The 18,229-nt window shown below is 41.8% G+C and overlaps 2 protein-coding genes across 4 annotated transcripts in view; one reads left to right on the forward strand and one right to left on the reverse strand.

Annotated features, from left to right (window-relative positions):
* LOC139552149 (homer protein homolog 1-like) overlaps positions 1-4,497 on the forward strand; it is a 70,277-nt gene extending 65,780 nt beyond the window's left edge. For both annotated transcript variants that reach the window (XM_071363587.1, XM_071363588.1), the window contains one exon: positions 370-4,497. In XM_071363587.1, the coding sequence (XP_071219688.1) occupies positions 370-564 (195 nt within the window). In that variant the 3' untranslated portion in view covers positions 565-4,497. The remainder of the gene's footprint in view (positions 1-369) is intronic.
* A 279-nt stretch (positions 4,498-4,776) lies between these two features.
* Positions 4,777-18,229, reverse strand: part of LOC139552148 (junction-mediating and -regulatory protein-like) — a 46,082-nt gene continuing 32,629 nt past the window's right edge. For both annotated transcript variants that reach the window (XM_071363585.1, XM_071363586.1), the window contains exons 3-10: positions 13,602-13,752; positions 13,154-13,323; positions 12,013-12,178; positions 11,447-11,634; positions 11,136-11,222; positions 7,626-7,727; positions 7,018-7,531; positions 4,777-6,906 (exon numbers count right to left, since the gene is read on the reverse strand). In XM_071363585.1, the coding sequence (XP_071219686.1) occupies positions 6,584-6,906; positions 7,018-7,531; positions 7,626-7,727; positions 11,136-11,222; positions 11,447-11,634; positions 12,013-12,178; positions 13,154-13,323; positions 13,602-13,752 (1,701 nt within the window). In that variant the 3' untranslated portion in view covers positions 4,777-6,583. The remainder of the gene's footprint in view (positions 6,907-7,017; positions 7,532-7,625; positions 7,728-11,135; positions 11,223-11,446; positions 11,635-12,012; positions 12,179-13,153; positions 13,324-13,601; positions 13,753-18,229) is intronic.

An 18,229-nucleotide genomic window follows, 5' to 3' on the forward strand; every position in this document is an offset into this window, starting at 1 on the left:
AGGGAAACGAGGTACAACACCTTCATGGCCCCGCTCCGCCCATTCCTGTGCTAGGTGAAGAGCAGTGTAAAATTGAAGGAATGAATCCGAGCCTGACGCTTATCACCTGGGGAAGGCAGGGCTTCCAGCAAGGCACAGATTTCATTGGCCTTGTCAGGCGTGATTTTAGATCCTTCAACTGAAGTCGCGAGAGTGCGACTCCCCATACTATGTTGTACCTCGTTCCCCTCCTTCAGGGAACAGTAGTTATAATCGTAATGTTAAGTTTTCACTGTAAGGAGTGGGTGTCCCTTTCGTGTGTGTTTTATGAATGTGTGTGTGTGTGTGCACATGTTAACACCTTCCCCCCCCCCCCCCCCCCACTCCCAGGAGACGGAGGAGAGGAACCAGACGTTGGAAGCTCAGCTGGTGGAGATAGAGCAGCGTCTGGAGGGCAGTCAGCTGGAGAGAGATGCCTTCAGGAAGAGTCTGCGCACCCTGCTGGAGCTGCTGGACGGGAAGATCTTTGAGCTGACAGAGCTCAGAGACAGCCTGGCCAGACTCATTGAGGGCAGCAGCAGCTAGAGGAGAGAAGTGCTACTACAGAGCCCCCTGGTGGAGCGTCAGTACTCCTACACCATCATCACCATTATAACAACACAGTGACGGGAGAATATTGCTAGTCAGTGCACAAAGGCACTGCACGAAAATATTCACACTGTTGTTATTACACATATATACATTATGCTACACTCTACTGAAAACATGCACATTGATAGTAAATAGATAGACTTGCTCGCTTGGATTTAGTTTAGGCTAATGTTCACAACGTGCATACATCTGTATACTGTATGCACATACACTCACACTCACTTCACAGAGGTCCTGTTGAGGCTATGCTTACACCCTGCTACCATCTCTTCTCCCTCCCTGTGGAATGTTATTTACGCTCTGACTACAAACTGCTCAAATATCTACACTACATTTGGAAAGTATTCAGACCCCTTGACTTTTTCCACATTTTGTTGCATTACAGCCTTATTCTAAAATGCATTGTTTTTTTCCCGTCATCAATCAACACGCAATACCCCATAATGACAAAGCAAAAACAGGGTTTTAGAATTTTTTGCAAAAAAGTGAATATCACATTTACATGGCATGGGAAACATACAGTGCATTCGGAAAGTATTCAGACCCGTTCACTTATTCCACATTTTGTTACATTACAGCCTTATTCTAAAATGTATTAAATCGTTTTCTTCCCTCATCAATCTACACACAATACCCCATCATGATAAAGCAAAAACAGGTTAGAAATTGAAGCAAATTTCAAAAAATAAAATAAAAATGAAATATCACATTTACATAAGTATTCAGACCCTTTACTCAGTACTTTGTTGAAGCACCTTTTGGCAGCGATTACAGCCTGGAGTCTTCTTGGGTATGACACTACAAGCTTGGCACACCTGTATTTGGGGAGTTTCTCCCATTCTTCTCTGCAGATCCTTTCAAGCTCTGTCAGGTTGGATGGGGAGTGTCACTACACAGCTACTTTCAGGTCTCTCCAGAGATTTTCGAGCCCAGGTTCAAGTCCAGGCTCTGGCTGGACCACTCAAGGACATTCAGAGACTTGTCCCGAAACCACTCCTGCGTTGTATTGGCTGTGTGCTTAGGGCCGTTGTCCTGTTGGAAGGTGAACCTTCGCCCCAGTCTGAGGTCCTGAGCGCTCTGGAGCAGGTTTTCATCAAGGATCTCTCTGTACTTTGCTCCATTCATCTTTCTTTCGATCCTGACTAGTCTCCCAGGCCCTGCCGCTGAAAAACATCCCCACAGAATGATGCTGCCACCACCATGCTTCACCGTAGGGCTGGTGCCAGGTTTCCTCCAGACGTGACGCTTGGCATTCAGGCCAAAGAGTTCAATCTTAGTTTCATCAGACCAGAGAATCTTGTTTTTCATGGTCAGAGTCCTTTAGGTGCCTTTTGGCAAACTTCAAGCGCGCTGTCATGTGCCTTTTACTGAGGAGAGTCTTCTGTCTGGCAACTCTACCCTAAAGGCCTGATTGGTGGAGTGCTGCAGAGACGGTTGTCCTTCTAGAAGGTTCTCCCATCTCCACAGAGGTACTGTAGAGCTCTGTCAGAGTGACCATCGGGTTCTCCCTGACCAAGGCCCTCCTCCCCTGATTGCTCAGTTTGGCAGGGCGGCCAGCTTTAGGAAGTCTTGGGGACCTTCAATGCAGGCACTGTGTTCTTGGGGACATTCAATGCAGCAGACATTTTGTGGTACCCTTTCCCAGATCTGTGCCTCGACACAATCCTGTCTCGGAGCTCTACGGACAATTCCTTTGACCTCATGGCTTTGTTTTTGCTCTGACATGCACTGTCAACTGTGGGACCTTATATAGACAGACAGGTGTGCGTCTTTCCAAATCATGTCCAATCAATTGAATTTACCACAGGTGGACTCCAAGTTGTAGAAATATCTCAAAGATGATAAATGGAAACAGGATGCACCTGAGGTCAATTTTTAGTCTCATAGCAAAGGGTCTGAATACTTATGTAAATTCTGTTTTTTATATTTAATACATTTGAAAAAATTAAATTCTTTTTTCGCTTTATTATGAGTTATTGTGTGTAGATTGATGAGGATTTTTTTTATTTAATCCATTTTAGAATAAGGCTGTAACATAACAAAATGTGGAAAAAGCCAAGGGGTCTGAATACTTTCCAAATGCACTGTATTTTCAACAACAACAAAAATGTGCGAAGTCTGGCTAGCATTCCATCGGAGAGGATGTTGAATATGGTGGGTTATTTTGCTTCAGGGTTTTCTTCCATCAGACTTTGAACAGGACAAAGGAAACGCTCATTTTCTACAAAGTTCAGTTCAGTCATCCAGAGTCGCTCGCTGGTGGATGTTTTGCTTGCTATTATTGTTTACTCTTCGCTGTCGTACGCCACACATTCAGGTCTGTTTTTTAACTATTCTACATCTACTGGTTTCTTATTCAGTTATTACTACAGTACTACTATTGCTCTGTTTACTATGGAGATATCAATGTCAGCCAAAAGGACAGTCAGATCAGATGTGGTCATGGAAATGGAGATAGTCAGACTCACTGGTCTTTACAGCGTTTCACTGGACTCTATGGCCGTTCGCTCTGAGGCCCCATCTGACACTGGACTAGGACTAAGGGTCAGAGGTCAGACAGATGACCTCCCAGTCACTTTATTAAACGCTCCCAACGTCCTCCCTCCTATCACAATGTTACCATGGAGATTGAAGAAGAATCTGGCATATTGTCCGAGATTGAGAACAGATCTTGGACAACCTTCTATACTAAATGAGCAATACAAAGAGGGAGCATCGAGAAGAAAAATAAACATGTTGAAGTCTCACTTTCAGGTATTTTCCTCTTCTTCTGGGAAATGTAAGTAGAGACAAAGAAACAACGCTACTCCAAGCCCAGAAGCTGGGGTTTGGGTCAGCAGTGACTACAAAAGTATTTCCTTTCTATAAACTTTTTTATTACAAATACTAATATAACAAATTTATAGTGCTCTTGTGAAAATGGAATTGTATGTTTGGGTGAATCCAAAACGATGATATTTATTTTCTTTATTTCCCCTCTACTTGTTTCTGTTGCGACTTGAAAGTGCAATGATTGATTGGTTCATGATGTTTTCTCTTTATTTATTCCAGATATATTATAACCACAGATTCTAATGAGAATTGTATCAAACAAAGATGTTTGTCACTTACTCTTTTTTTTTTTTATATGTGGGTATCAAGGTTGTTGTTTTTTTTTTTAGGTATGAGAAAAAAAGACTGGCAATATGTTTGAACTATTTAAAAAAGCTAATGGATTTATAGTAATTTGTGCATAGCAGGTGAGGTTTGCAGAGAGACTTTCTTTCCTTTTGCCAAAATATTTTCCTGTACAGAATGTGAATTTTGTTGACGTTGCCTTTGGTACAAATATGGATCAATGGTAACTAACTACGGTACTTTTGTGGGGTTTACTATTGCCAAAAATCTGTGATAATGTATTATAACTATATGTATACGTGAAGAACACTATTTAAAGGTCAACTTTGGGCACGAAAAGTGGTCAGACTCCGCCCCTTTCTCAAACAGAAATGGGGTGTGCCTTTGATGTGTCATGTGCGCCGCGACCGATTTGTTTTTGGATGGAAGCTGTAGAGATTGGTAAGAAATGGCACTTCTTTAGCCAAATATCTTATTCATCCAAGTTTTTAAGCATTGATCAGTTTAAAGCCATTACTTTTCCGTTTTTGCCCAACGTCGACCTTTAAGGGCTTGTTGTTGGTTCTAGTATCTTTGGGATACTTAAATGGGGTGTCTGGGCTGTATAGCGTTTCATTTATGATCTGTACTTCTACAGTTTGAAAGGGGAGAAACGTTTGAGTAATAATTTTAAATGTTGATTATGCCACATGCTTAAACACAATTGTAATTTTCAGTTTATAGTAAAATAAAAACAAATGAGTTGTGTAATATTTTCCCCATTTCACTCATCTGAATGTTGCTCTTGTTTCTTTGGTTGTCTAATCTGTACATTCTTCTCTGTAGAGACCAGTTAAGTTCCCATCCAGTCCTGTTGCTTGTATAAAATCACATCCACTTACTGCCTAAAGGGGGTCGTCTGGCTGTGTTTTCATGAATTACTATTTGTGGTTGATGTGGATGTGCTAGGCCCAACAAAAGGCTGGCTGGTTTGGCAAAACGCTGAGTTCTAATGGCTATGTGATGCCAAGTCAAAGAACAGGACAGGAAGACATTTTGGTACTTGTTTTATTTTTGAAGGGAAAAATAACTGGGATATATATAAAGCAGTTAGGAATGCGATGACAGGAAAAGACGGGTCAAATGCAAAAAAAAACATCTTAAAAAGCACATTACATTTTTTGTGGTATTGCTTTATAAATCCTAACTCCATTTCTTAAAACAAAGTTTACTCAATAAATACTTATGTCTTTAAGCATGCACTTGATTACATTATAATACATTTTTCAGTTTAATATTGCACTTATCTAGTCCTCTTCAAATCAGACCAGGCCAGCCACATGCATAAGGTCATACAAGGCAAAGGTTATAGATCAAACTGTAGAGTTAGCTGAAGACAGAAATAAGATGAGATGGCTACAAATCATGTATAAAAGAAAACATACATAAATACAATGATGAAAACAAGTGATTTCCCAACAGATATACATACTGTAAAAACCTGTCTGTCTACCGAGAACATGACAGGACTAGAAGGGGGCATCTCATAATTAAAATGACTGCCCCTAGACTCCTAAACTTCTCTCCATCTGCACTAAAAATCTGGAAAGCTAATTCCTCCTCCGAGTCCTCCGAGTGCTGCAGAAAGTCACATGATTGGATTTTGACCACTTGCCATAAAGACACAGCATGAGCTCCATATGCTCAGTCCACTAACTCACTGAGGTTAGTTACCACACCACTGGTGGATTCAGTGAGGTAAACACACAGATAGAAATATGATGAATGGAGCTGACAGGATCCCTATTCTATATGACAGACAATCATATCAGCTCTGCACCATACGTGACTGTTTTTCCAAGACCACTGAAGATGGTGCTGGAAAAATGCAGTACTACGACCTTTGACCTGGCCAAACAATTTGGACAGCAGTTGTGCACTCAGTCCTTCAGTTCCTAACAGTACAGCATTCTTTCTTCATCGTGTCCTTCATACTCAGTGCATGAATCATTACAGTAAACAGAGATTGTTCCTATAGTAATAGTTTCAGTTTTGACACAACTCTTAGATAAAATAATCAAACGTAGATAAAAACATGAAGCGACTCCTGGTAAAACCGGTACTAGTGGACTCGCTTGGAAAATAATAGCAGCCAAAACAAGGCAGTAAAAAAAGAAACTACTTTCTAAATAAAAATGACCGTAAAAGAACACTTTAAAAAAATGTCACCGGAAACAACACACTTCATGAATATGGTATATGGAATATGGAATGAATGACACCTGGGTAGAGCTGGATACTTCAGCTGGCTGTAAGGGCACCGATCTTACAGAGAACATCATCATGACATCTCAACCTCAATACCAGGGGTGGCCAAGCTTTTGTTCCAGCCAAGCAATAACACACCTTATTCTACAGGGGGTTGAATAAACATTGAGGAAAACACTCAATCCTGTCAAATGTAAAACAAACACACCACAGCAACCTACAGTTCAACTCTCCAACCGTATAGTTCATTCTACATACAGGATCCCAGAACCCTAGCTTTCTAGTCGGTGCACTGACAAGGGTCCTTATTGGTACAGGACAATGAAGGAATCGAATGAAGGAATTTCATTTCCATAGTGACTTCCATCACAAGGTTCTCAATGTGCTTGACTTCGGATAGAGCAGGAGGAGCACAACATAGAAAACCAGGAGGAAAGGCTAGTGGTCCATTTCAAAGACGAGAAGAAACAGTAAGAAAAAGTTACTTCTGACCTATTTTCTGAAGAAAAAAACATCAGGAAACATCTCTACTCCGCTTTCTGGGTCTGTCAGTGTGGAGCCAGAAATAGTAGATAGTAGCAGGTTGAGATCAAAGGTCAGAGTCCCAGTCGGTGCAGGGCAGGCCCTCGTCCTCAGACTCGGACTCAGGCGAAGCCTCCTTGATGCGTCTCAGGGCTTCGTGGATGGAGCGGGTCAGAGCGTCGGCCGAGTGGGGGAACGAGCCCTTGGGGTGCCGCTGCTGGTCCGGCCGCGTCCGCACCTTCCTCAGCCTAACGCCCTGCCGGATCTGGGCCAGGATGTTGTTGCTCTCGTCATCGTCTGGATCGGGGGCTAGGACCCGGAGCTCTGCTTTCCGCAGGTGGAAGCTGCCTCGCTTGAGGGAGTTCAGGACCTCGTCCATGGGGGAACTCGCTGTAGAGATGGGAGAATGGAACAATGTCAGAGAAAAATCTAGTCAATTTCTCATTTAGAAATATTCCTTTAAAATACATTGTTAGTAATAGTATGTTTGTCATGACTCACCTCTCCTCCACTGTGAGGAGTCCAGCGAGGCGGTCTTCTTCAGTTTCTTCCTGGCTGTCTGCAGCTGACTGCTGTCAAAGAACCGTGGAGAGAACGGAGCCAGGGGGAGAGGCTCTGAATCCGACCCAGCCTTGGACTGCCGAACTGGGCTAGTGGGGTGAGCGCGCTCCCCTCCTTCACTGGAGAGGTCCTCTAAGGAGGGAGGGGGTGGGGGAGGAGGAGGTGGTGGAGTGGCAGAGGACAGGAGCGCTGAGAGAGGAGTTAGAGAGGAGGGGGCAGAGAGAGGCCCAGTTGCACCCCCTAGCAGGGTTAGAGAGAAACTCTGGTGACCACAGGCATCAGAGGGAGGGGCAGAGAGCTCTGAGAGGTCAGCGGTGTCTGTCTGGACACTGGCAGCTAGGGTCTCAGGCCTCCCCGCAGGGGAGAGGGGGGAGGAGGAGATGGTTTTCTTCCAGGAGTGGCCGTGGGACATAAGCAGTCTGCTGGACTTCAGAGTCACCTGACCAGGGAAACGCTGCAACAGACAGAACCAACAGTTACAACATGACCAGAGTCTAAACACAGCATGAGAGTTTTAGAGTGTTCTTCAGAGGTAGCGGCGACCTCACCTGTTTGAAGCTGCGTAGTCTGTCCAGAGTCCTTGATCTATCCAGACTCATTCTGGTGTTACTCCTCTCCTCCTCCTCCTCTTCCTCCTGCTCCTCCCCTCGCTACGGAGAAACACAGATAGGATGAAGAACAATACTCACCATCATCCCTGTTATACTGAATCAACACAAACAAGACTCCTTAAAAACACGCCACTTCGATACAGCTATGACCAGAAGTGACTTTTCGTAGAAGATTAGGAAAGCATTTTCGCTAACCCTACCCCATTTCCTAACCTTAACCTAATTATTCTAACCTGCCACATTACTTATCCTAACCTGCTACGTAAGTTCTCCTAACCTGCCACATAAGTCACATACAGTTGAAGTCAAAAGTTTACATACACCTTAGCCAAATACATTTAAACTCAGTATTTCACAATTGCTGACATTTAATCCTAGTAAAAATTCCCTGTTTTAGGTCAGTTAGGATCACCACTTTATTTTAAGAATGTGAAATGTCAGAATAATAGTAGAGAGAATTATTTATTTCAGCTTTTATTTATTTCATCACATTCCCATTGGGTCAGAAGTTTACATACAGTCGTGGCCAAAAGTTGAGAGAATGACACAAATATTAATTTCCACAAAGTTTGCTGCTTCAGTGTCTTTAGATATTTTTGTCAGATGTTACTATGGAATACTGAAGTATAATTACAAGCATTTCATAAGTGTCAAAGGCTTTTATTGACAATTACATGAAGTTGATGCAAAGAGTCATTATTTGCAGTGTTGACCCTTCTTTTTCAAGACCTCTGCAATCCGCCATGGCATGCTGTCAATTAACTTCTGGGCCACATCCTGACTGATGGCAGCCCAGTCTTGCATAATCAATGCTTGGAGTCTGTCAGAATTTGTGGGTTTTTGTTTGTCCACCTGCCACTTGAGGATTGACCAACAGTTTTCAATGGGATTAAGGTCTGGGGAGTTTCCTGGCTATGGACCCAAAATGTTGATGTTTTGTTCCCCGAGCCACTTAGTTATCACTTTTGCCTCACGGCAAGGTGCTCCATCATGCTGGAAAAGGCATTGTTCGTCACCAAACTGTTCCTGGATGGTTGGGAGAAGTTGCTCTCTGAGGATGCGTTGGTACCATTCTTTATTCATGGCTGTGTTCTTAGGCAAAATTGTGAGTGAGCCCACTCCCTTCGCTGAGAAGCAACCACACACTGTTGGCATGACACAGGACTGATGGTAGCGCTCACCTTTTCTTCTCCCGACAAGCTTTTTTCCAGATGTCCCAAACAATCAGAAAGGGGATTCATCAGAGAAAATTACTTTACCCCAGTCCTCAGCAGTCCAATCCCTGTACCTTTTGCAGAATATCAGTCTGTCCCTAATGTTTTTCCTGGAGAGAAGTGGCCTCTTTGCTGCCCTTCTTGACACCAGGCCATCCTCCAAAAGTCTTCGCCTCACTGTGCGTGCAGATGCAGTCACACCTGCCTGCTGCCATTCCTGAGCAAGCTCTGTACTGGTGGTGCCCCATTCCCACAGCTGAATCAACTTTAGGAGACGGTCCTGGCGCTTGCTGGACTTTCTTTGGAGCCCTGAAGCCTTCTTCACAACAATTGAACCGCTCTTCTTGAAGTTCTTGATGATCCGATAAATGGTTGATTTAGGTGCAATCTTACTGACAGCAATATCCTTGCCTGTGAAGCCCTTTTTGTGCAAAGCAATGATGACGGCACGTGTTTCCTTGCAGGTAACCATGATTGACAGAGGAAGAACAATGATTCCAAGCACCACCCAACTTTTGAAGCTTCCAGTCTGTTATTCGAACTCAATCAGCATGACAGTGATCTCCAGCCTTGTCCTCGTCAACACTCACACCTGTGTTAACGAGAGAATCAGCTGGTCCTTTTGTGGCAGGGCTGAAATACAGTGGAAATGTTTTTGGGGGATTCAGTTCATTTGCATGGCAAAGAGGGACTTTGCAATTCATCTGATCACCCTTCATAACATTCTGGAGTATATGCAAATTGCCATCATACAAACTGAGGCAGCAGACTTGGTGAAAATTAATATTTGTGTCATTCTCAAAACGTTTGGCCACGACTGTACACTCAATTAGTATTTGGTAGCATTGCCTTTAAATTGTTTACCTTGGGTCAAACGTTTTGGGTAGCCTTCCACAAGCTTCCCGCAATAAGTTGGGTGAATTTTGGACCATTCCTCCTGACAGAGCTGGTGTAACTGAGTCAGGTTTGTAGGCCTCCTTGCTCGCACATGCTTTTTCAGTTCTGCCCACACATTTTCTATAGGATTGAGGTCAGGGCTTTGTGATGGCCACTCCGATACCTTGACTCTGTTGTCCTTAAGCCATTTTGCCACAACTTTGGAAGTATGCTTGGGGTCATTGTCCATTTGGAAGACCCATTTGTGACCAAGCTTTAACTTCCTGACTGATGTCTTGAGATGTTGCTTCAATATATCCACATAATTTTCCCTCGTGATGCCATCTATTTTGTGAAGTGCACCAGTCCCTCCTGCAGCAAAGCACCCGCACAACATGATGCTGCCACCCCCATGCTTCACGGTTGGGATAGTGTTCTTCGGCTTGCAAGCATCACCCTTTTTCCTCCAAACATAACGATGGTCATCATGGCCAAACAGTTCTATTTTTGTTTCATCAGACCAGAGGACATTTCTCCAAAAAGTATGATCTTTGTCCCCATGTGCAGTTGCAAAACGTAGTCTGGCTTTTTTATGGCGGTTTTGGAGCAATGGATTCTTCCTTGCTGAGCTGCCTGTCAGGTTATGTCGATATAGGACTCGTTTTACTGTGGATATAGATACTTTTGTACCTGCTTCCTCCAGCATCCTCACAAGGTCCTTTGCTGTTGTTCTGGGATTGATTTGCACTTTTCGCACCACAGTACGTTCATCTCTAGGAGACACAAAGCGTCTCCTTCCTGAGCGGTATGACGGCTGTGTGGTCCCATGGTGTTCATACTTGTGTGCTATTGTTTGTACAGATAAACGTGGTACCTTCAGGCGTTTGGAAATTGCTCCCAAGGATGAACCAGACTTGTGGAGGTCTACAATTTTTTTCTGAGGTCTTGGCTGATTTATTTTGATTTAACCATGATGTCAAGCAAAGAGGCACTGAGTTTGAAGGTAGGCCTTGAAATACATCCACAGGTACACCTCCAATTGGCTCAAATTATGTCAATTAAAAGCTTCTAAAGCCATGACATCATTTTTCTGGACCACTGGAACTGTGATACAGTGAATGATAAGTGAAATGTCTGTAAACAATTGTGGGAAAATTGCCTTGTGTCATGCACAAAGTAGATGTCCTAACCGACTTGCCAAAACTATAGTTAACAAGAAATTTGTGGAGTGGTTGAAAAACGAGTTTTAATGACTCCAACCTAAGTGTATGTAAACTTCCGACTTCAACTGTAGCTGTATCGAAGTGGTGCGTTTTTAGGGAATCTCGAACACAAACACTAATGAAAGACAACGTACCTGTTGCAGCGCTTGATGCGATGTCTGGTCGTCCTGACTACCCTGGCGTTGCTGTATCTTCTGGTTGTGGTTGACGATACAGATCTCCTGGTTTTAGGTAAACAAGACATATTAGAGCCAACACATTACAGGAGGATGGAAGACGTAAACAAAGTATTGGTCTTCTGCTTCCTTTTTGTTCTCGGGGCAGGCTTTCATGGCTTTGATTGGTTAGCAAGTCCAGAGGTAAGCGTGTGATTGGTCAGGTAGGCTTGCTTAGCTCTGACTGGTTAGTAAGTCCAGGGGTAAGCGTGTGATTGGTTGCTAAATACCTTTTTGTTCTTAAGGTAGACCTTCTTGGCGGTGATGCGTCCCCTGCGTGCCTCTAGCTGTCTGGTCCTCTGCTGCAGCTGGCTAAGCTCGTCTCGGAGGAGCGGAGGGGGAGCTGAGGGTTCCTCCACCCCCTGCATGGCATCAGGACTCTCATACGCATCATAGTACACCACCTCGTCCTGGCGCTCTGTGGGAGAGAGGACACATAGAGGATCACTGTTTAGTACCGTAGGCCAGTCTTTCTACAGAGGCTCTGGAGCTGAGTGGTTATAACAGGCAGAAGTGTTGATTAACAGCAACAGGTATATAGTAGTGTTGTCACGATATCTGTATTGCGATACTAGGAAGTAAGGAAACAAAGGAAACAAAACATGAAGTGGACAAAATTTCATGAAGAAAACAGTCTTAATGATGGAAAAAGAGTCACATTTGTTTATTTGACAAGCTCAATATTTTACAGAAGTAGGTTATAAAGGACCATAGAGTTAAGTCTGCTTCGTGTTTTCGTTTTTGACAAGGAAAATCTGGTACCGTAGTATCGCTAGTGTATAATATTATTGTCTACCAGTGATCTGTCTGCGTAGACTGGTGAGCTGGGCGTTGAGCAGCAGTTCCTCACAGCGCAGCACCTCAGCCTGGATGTCATAGAGCTGCAGCTGGAGCTCATAGTACAGCGCCTCCATCTGGTCCAACCGCAGCATGGCATCCTCTCCCTCCTGCAGGTTTTGCATCTGAGACACCCAGACAGAGAGAAAGAGATGGTCAGAAAGACAGACAGAGTATTGTGTACCTAGGGTAGCTGGTGTGCGGTGAGATATCTGGTGTAAAATGGCTGCCGTGGCATTGGCGGTGGATGAGGAGTGATTCCCCAATACAAAGTGCTTTGAGAGTCTGGTAAAGTGCTATAGCATTAGTAGTACCTCCTGTTTCAGGCTGTTTCCTCTGCTCCAGTCAGATCTCCTTTATTACTTTTATAACAGTAGTAGTATAGTAGTAGTAGTAGTAGTACCTCCTGTTTCAGGCTGTTTCCTATGCTCCAGTCAGATCTCCTTTATTACTTTTATAACAGTAGTAGTATAGTAGTAGTACTGTAGTAGTAGTAGTAGTAGTAGTAGTACCTTCTGTTTCAGGCCATGTTTCCTATGCTCCAGTCAGATCTCCTTTATTACTTTTATAACAGTAGTAGTACTGTAGTAGTAGTAGTAGTAGTAGTAGTACCTCCTGTTTCAGGCCATGTTTCCTATGCTCCAGTCAGATCTCCTTTATTACTTTTATAACAGTAGTAGTATAGTAGTAGTACTGTAGTAGTAGTAGTAGTAGTACCTCCTGTTTCAGGCCATGTTTCCTATGCTCCAGTCAGATCTCCTTTATTACTTTTATAACAGTAGTAGTAGTAGTAGTAGTAGTACCTCCTGTTTCAGGCCATGTTTCCTATGCTCCAGTCAGATCTCCTTTATTACTTTTATAACAGTAGTAGTATAGTAGTAGTACTGTAGTAGTAGTACCTCCTGTTTCAGGCCATGTTTCCTATGCTCCAGTCAGATCTCCTTTATTACTTTTATAACAGTAGTAGTATAGTAGTAGTACTGTAGTAGTAGTAGTACCTCCTGTTTCAGGCCATGTTTCCTATGCTCCAGTCAGATCTCCTTTATTACTTTTATAACAGTAGTAGTATAGTAGTAGTACTGTAGTAGTAGTAGTAGTACCTCCTGTGTCAGGCCATGTTTCCTCTGCTCCAGGCAGATCTCCTTGGCCCTCATCAGCTGCAGTGTTTCCTTGGAGACGGCGTACTGCAGACGCTCCATGCGGTCCAAGGCTGCAGCCCACGCCGCCTTGCCAAACTTCCTCTGGTCCACACGCATCCGCTCGTAAACCGCTGGAACACACACAGAATTTTTTTTAAATACAAAGGACCAAAGGTAGACAAAATATGTTTGAGGTTTTAACCAGAGTGTGAGCCAGTTGATAGTTGGGTTAAGGTGATTTTGGGGATTGGGGGAAGAGTTTAGACAAAGCAGTTTAAAGCATGGAGATTAGGGTCTGACTCAGAGGGAGTGTCGGTATAATAGTCTGTCTATGGGCTGCTCTGCTCTGTGGATGATGCATGGCTCTGGAGTTTGCCTCTACAGAGTTTGCGTGTGTGTGTGAACTTACCTTTCTGAGCCCTGGCGGTGGTCTCGAAGAACTTGACGGTGAGGTCCTGTATGGAGAGGACGGCAGCGTGAGCCTTCCTCGTCCACTCCTCATCCTCCCTCCTCAGCCCCTCCACACGACGAGGCCCCAGACGCTCCGTCTCCAGGGAGATCTGACCCAGGTCAACAGGGGTCATGCAAAGGTCAAATCAACTCCATTCTTTTTGTTTGTATAAGATCTTATTTTACATAAACAATAAAAAACATACACATACAAACAAATACATCATACAAACATCACACTGCCTAGACCCACTAGCCACCATATCCAGTGGCGTTATCCCTTTTTGCCACACGCCTCAAACTGCACAATTTTGCTTCTCTCCGTCGCCACGCTCTTTCAATTTTTAGATAAAGCATTTGACCTTTCCATTGCGTGAACGACAGAGGATTGGCTGATTTCTTGAGTACAAGTGTTTTTAAAAAGTAATCGATGAGAAGAGTACTGTCCAACCCATCGGGTAGCTCACTGCACCATCATATGTCATGTCTTGAAATATACAGACAGATGAATTAAAAGCACATTTACATTGCAATACCTCTGACACCCATCTTTCCAACTCCGCCCATAACTTTGGAATTTTGTAACATTCCCAGAAGGCATGAATTATTTACTCATTAGTAGTTTTACACTTCAGACATGACTGCAATAGTGCTGTAGAATTTTGCAATTTTGTCTCTTGTATAATACATTCCATACATTCATTTATACTGGATTAAGCGTACATTTTCATGAACTGTAATTGTGTTAGTTATGTTCCAACATTCCCTCCATCTTGTGCCAACATCAATTATTTTTTAAGTCTTGGTTCCAGTAGTTTATATTTTTTTCTAAAAAGATTGTCAGTTGGATATGTTCTCTGCAAGGTTTTGCATAATCTTCCCTGTCATATGAACAAAATGTTCTGACTCAAATAAGGTTCCCTCAAGGTTGCTCTGATTTGAAATCAACATTTGGTGATATAACACTTCCAAGTTGGATGTATTTGAACATTTCTACTCAAATAGCTTTTTAAAGCTGTAATGGAAATACATGTATTTCCTGATACCAAGTCATTTATGGTTTCTATGCCTTTAGTTTTCAATGTGGGACAATTTATCAGTGAATTCTGAAAAGCTATCCAAGGATAGTTCCATAAGGTTGTGTTTTTAGGAAGTGATATTGGTTCTTGTAGAATACGTTTCATTTTCTTCCATATTGTTATACTATGAAGTTGTTCATGTTCTTAGCGTTATCCTTTGAAAATAGACACGTAAAAAGATTCAGCAGATTTTCAATATGTACCCATTGTTCCTCATTAGTGTATTTAACTATATGTCACAAGTAAAAGCCCTGGGTGGCGAGTTGATACAATTCCAAGTCTGGAAGTGTCACGATCGTCAATGGGAGAGAGAGAGGACCAAGGCGCAGCGTGTGGAAAATACATCTTCTCTTTATTAGAAGAAGGACAACGAAACAAAAACAACAAACAGACGAACGTGAAGCTATCAAAGACTAAGTGCAAACATAAAACATAGACACAGACAATTACCCACAAAACCCCAATGCCTATGACTGCCTTAAATATGGCTCTCAATCAGAGACAATGAACCACAGCTGCCTCTAATTGAGAACCAATCTAGGCAGCCATAGACATAACTAGACAACTACACTAGACACTACAAAAACACATACATTCCCCATGTCACACCCTGACCTAACTAAAAAACATAAAGAAAACAAAGAATACTAAGTTCAGGGCGTGACAGGAAGGTTAAAACCACCCCCAAAATTAGAAAGAAGTAAAACTTTCCTTTTAAATCTATGAATTTTATTTGCCCATATAAAGTCTGTTATAACTGAGTATACTTTTTTTAAAGAATGTCTTCGGTGGGGTAATTGGTATTACTGAAAATAAAAAATAAAACCTTTGGCAGCCATGCCATTCTAAAAAGAGGTTTATTCTACCTGTAAGATTTACAGAAAGATAATTCCATTTAATTAGATCTGCTTTCATAGTGTTGAGTAATGGAATAAAGTAATTTTTTGTAGTCCACTTAAAGGAATGCTGCAGATAGGGAGATATTATTTTTCCCGATTGCCATTATTTTGAATTTTTCCATGTTAATTTTATAACCTTCCAGGTGAATCAACAGCCTGATCAACTCTATGTGAAGGAGATGTGTCGCGCTGCATGAGGCAAATGGTGGTCACACCAGATACTGACTGGTTTTCTGATCCAAGGCCCTACCTTTTGTTTTTTTTGGTATTTGTGACCAACAGATGTATATGTGTATTCCCAGTCAAGTGCAATCCATAGATTAGGGCCTAATTAATTAATTTAAATTGATTGATTTCCTTTTATGAACTGTAACTCAACAAAATCTTTTAAAATGTTGCCTGTTGCATTTATATTTTTGTTCCGTGTATTATTCATGTATATTTTTGCTTTAGGACATGTATACAATATTTGTATTGAATGTTGTAACGTTTTCTTCCAACTCAACACGCTCAAACACGTAGATCCCCTGAACACAGCTCACTTTCCAGTTCACACTCTCAAACACATAGATCCCAATCACCTGAATTCTAATCACCTGTTCACACACCTGTATGTCATTATCACACACTATTTCGTTCAGTTCTTTCCACCCCATCACTGTGAGGTATTGTTTCTTTTGTGACACACTTCTTTTGTAACTCTGTTTTCCCGTGATTATAGTATGATATGATAGTTTTTGCCTGCCTCACTAACGACACCTTTTGCCTATTCCCTGCCTGTACTTTAGCCTATTGGATTTCCTGTTATCAACCTATTGCCTGACCTCACGGACTACATTACTAGCCTTTTCCCTGCCTGTACTGTTGCCCTTTTGGACCCCCTGTGTATGACCTTCTGCCTGTCCCTGGACCTAACTACCTGCCTCCTCCTGTGGTCCTGTACAATAAACAGCTGCTGCTCCCTGCGCTTGAAACCAGCTCTCTGTCTCCCGTCGTGTTCAATACAAATGTATTATTTCAGCTGGAAAGTTGAATAGAAATGGCAATTCCAGACAATCAAAAGCATTTTCGGGCATTATTAATCAATTGTTTTATTGTTTTGCGTATTGTATTAAACTGAAACATGTTCTTGTAAGTGTCTATTTTTAATAATCCCCATTTGATTGATATGTATCAAGTCTTAAGACTTTTGCCATTCTATTGCTTATAAGATTTATAATTTTATTGTCACAATTTGTTAAACTTATGAGTCTTTAATCAGCAAGGGACTCTCCAGATTTGAATATAACTGTTTGATGCAGGGAACTAGGAAGTACTGAATTAAGCGACGTGTGTTGTCATTTGTGTAAATAGGGGGCTACTTTGTCCAAAATGTTGAATAGAATTCTACGGGAAAACCATCCATTCCTGGTGCTTTTCTCTGTGCTAAAATTTGAACAGTAATTCATATTTATTCTTGGGTGATATCTGTTTTTAATTTAAAAAAATTGTATGCCGATAGTTGCTGCAGAGTTAGAGTCTAACAAGGCTATAGTTCCTGTCCCACTGTTTAGTTCTGATTTATATACATTTTCATAATAAAATTGTGATTAAATCACATTGTTGCTTCTAATTACCGCTTCTGTATCTTTATCTTTTAAAATTATAACTGGTTTAGTATTTATTCATTTTGTGAGAGCTGCGAGATATTTACCAGGTTTATTTACCATTAAGTAGTTATTTGAGTTTAACCTTTTATCTTCTTCTTCACCTTGTAAATACTTTTTATGGGATACTTTTTAAGATAGAAATTAAAATGAAAGAGAAAAAAAATCACTAAACGAAATTTAACTTTTGGCGAGTGTGAGATTATAATTCCCCTAATGTGCGCCTTAAAGGCATTCCAAATTATATTGGGGGTTGGCTTTTTTCTGTCCTCTATGTCCACATTTGTAAGGGTTTACATTTTCTCGTATAAGTTTTGAATCAAATTCTGGTACAGAAGACGCGCTCTGTTCATTCTCCAAATTCTGTTGCTAAATGTATTTTACATTGGTGTAATTAAGCATGATACCAGAGAATGATCCGATATCACTATTTCATGATTTGTTGGAAATAACATATGAAGTCAATTATTGAATAGCTTTTCTTACTTTGAGAAAAAAAGGAATAGTATTTTGTAGTTGAGAACAGTAAATCTCCAGTTGTCCGGTAAAATATTTGTAGAGATGACATTTTTCTGCCTCTTTGGAGACTCCCTAAATGTGGCTTTTTTATTACTATGTCTGTCAATCTTATCAGTAAAAACAGCTTCTATCTCAAGGCCATCAGACTATTAATTAGCCACCACTGGACAGGTACCACCCGGCTACTCAACCCTGCACCTTAGAGGCTGATGCCCTATACACAGTTGAAGTCGGAAGTTTACATACACCTTAGCCAAATACATTTAAACTCAGTTTTTCACAATTCCTGACATTTAATCCGAGTAAAAATTCCCTCTCTTAGGTCAGTTAACTTCTCTATGATAGGGGGCAGCATTTTCACGTTTGGATGAAAAGCATACCCAAATTCAACTGCCAGCTACTCATCCCCAGAAGATAAGATATGCATATTGTTAGTAGATTTGG

This window comes from Salvelinus alpinus, chromosome 24 (assembly GCF_045679555.1).
Source record: "Salvelinus alpinus chromosome 24, SLU_Salpinus.1, whole genome shotgun sequence".
Lineage (NCBI taxonomy): Eukaryota > Metazoa > Chordata > Actinopteri > Salmoniformes > Salmonidae > Salvelinus > Salvelinus alpinus.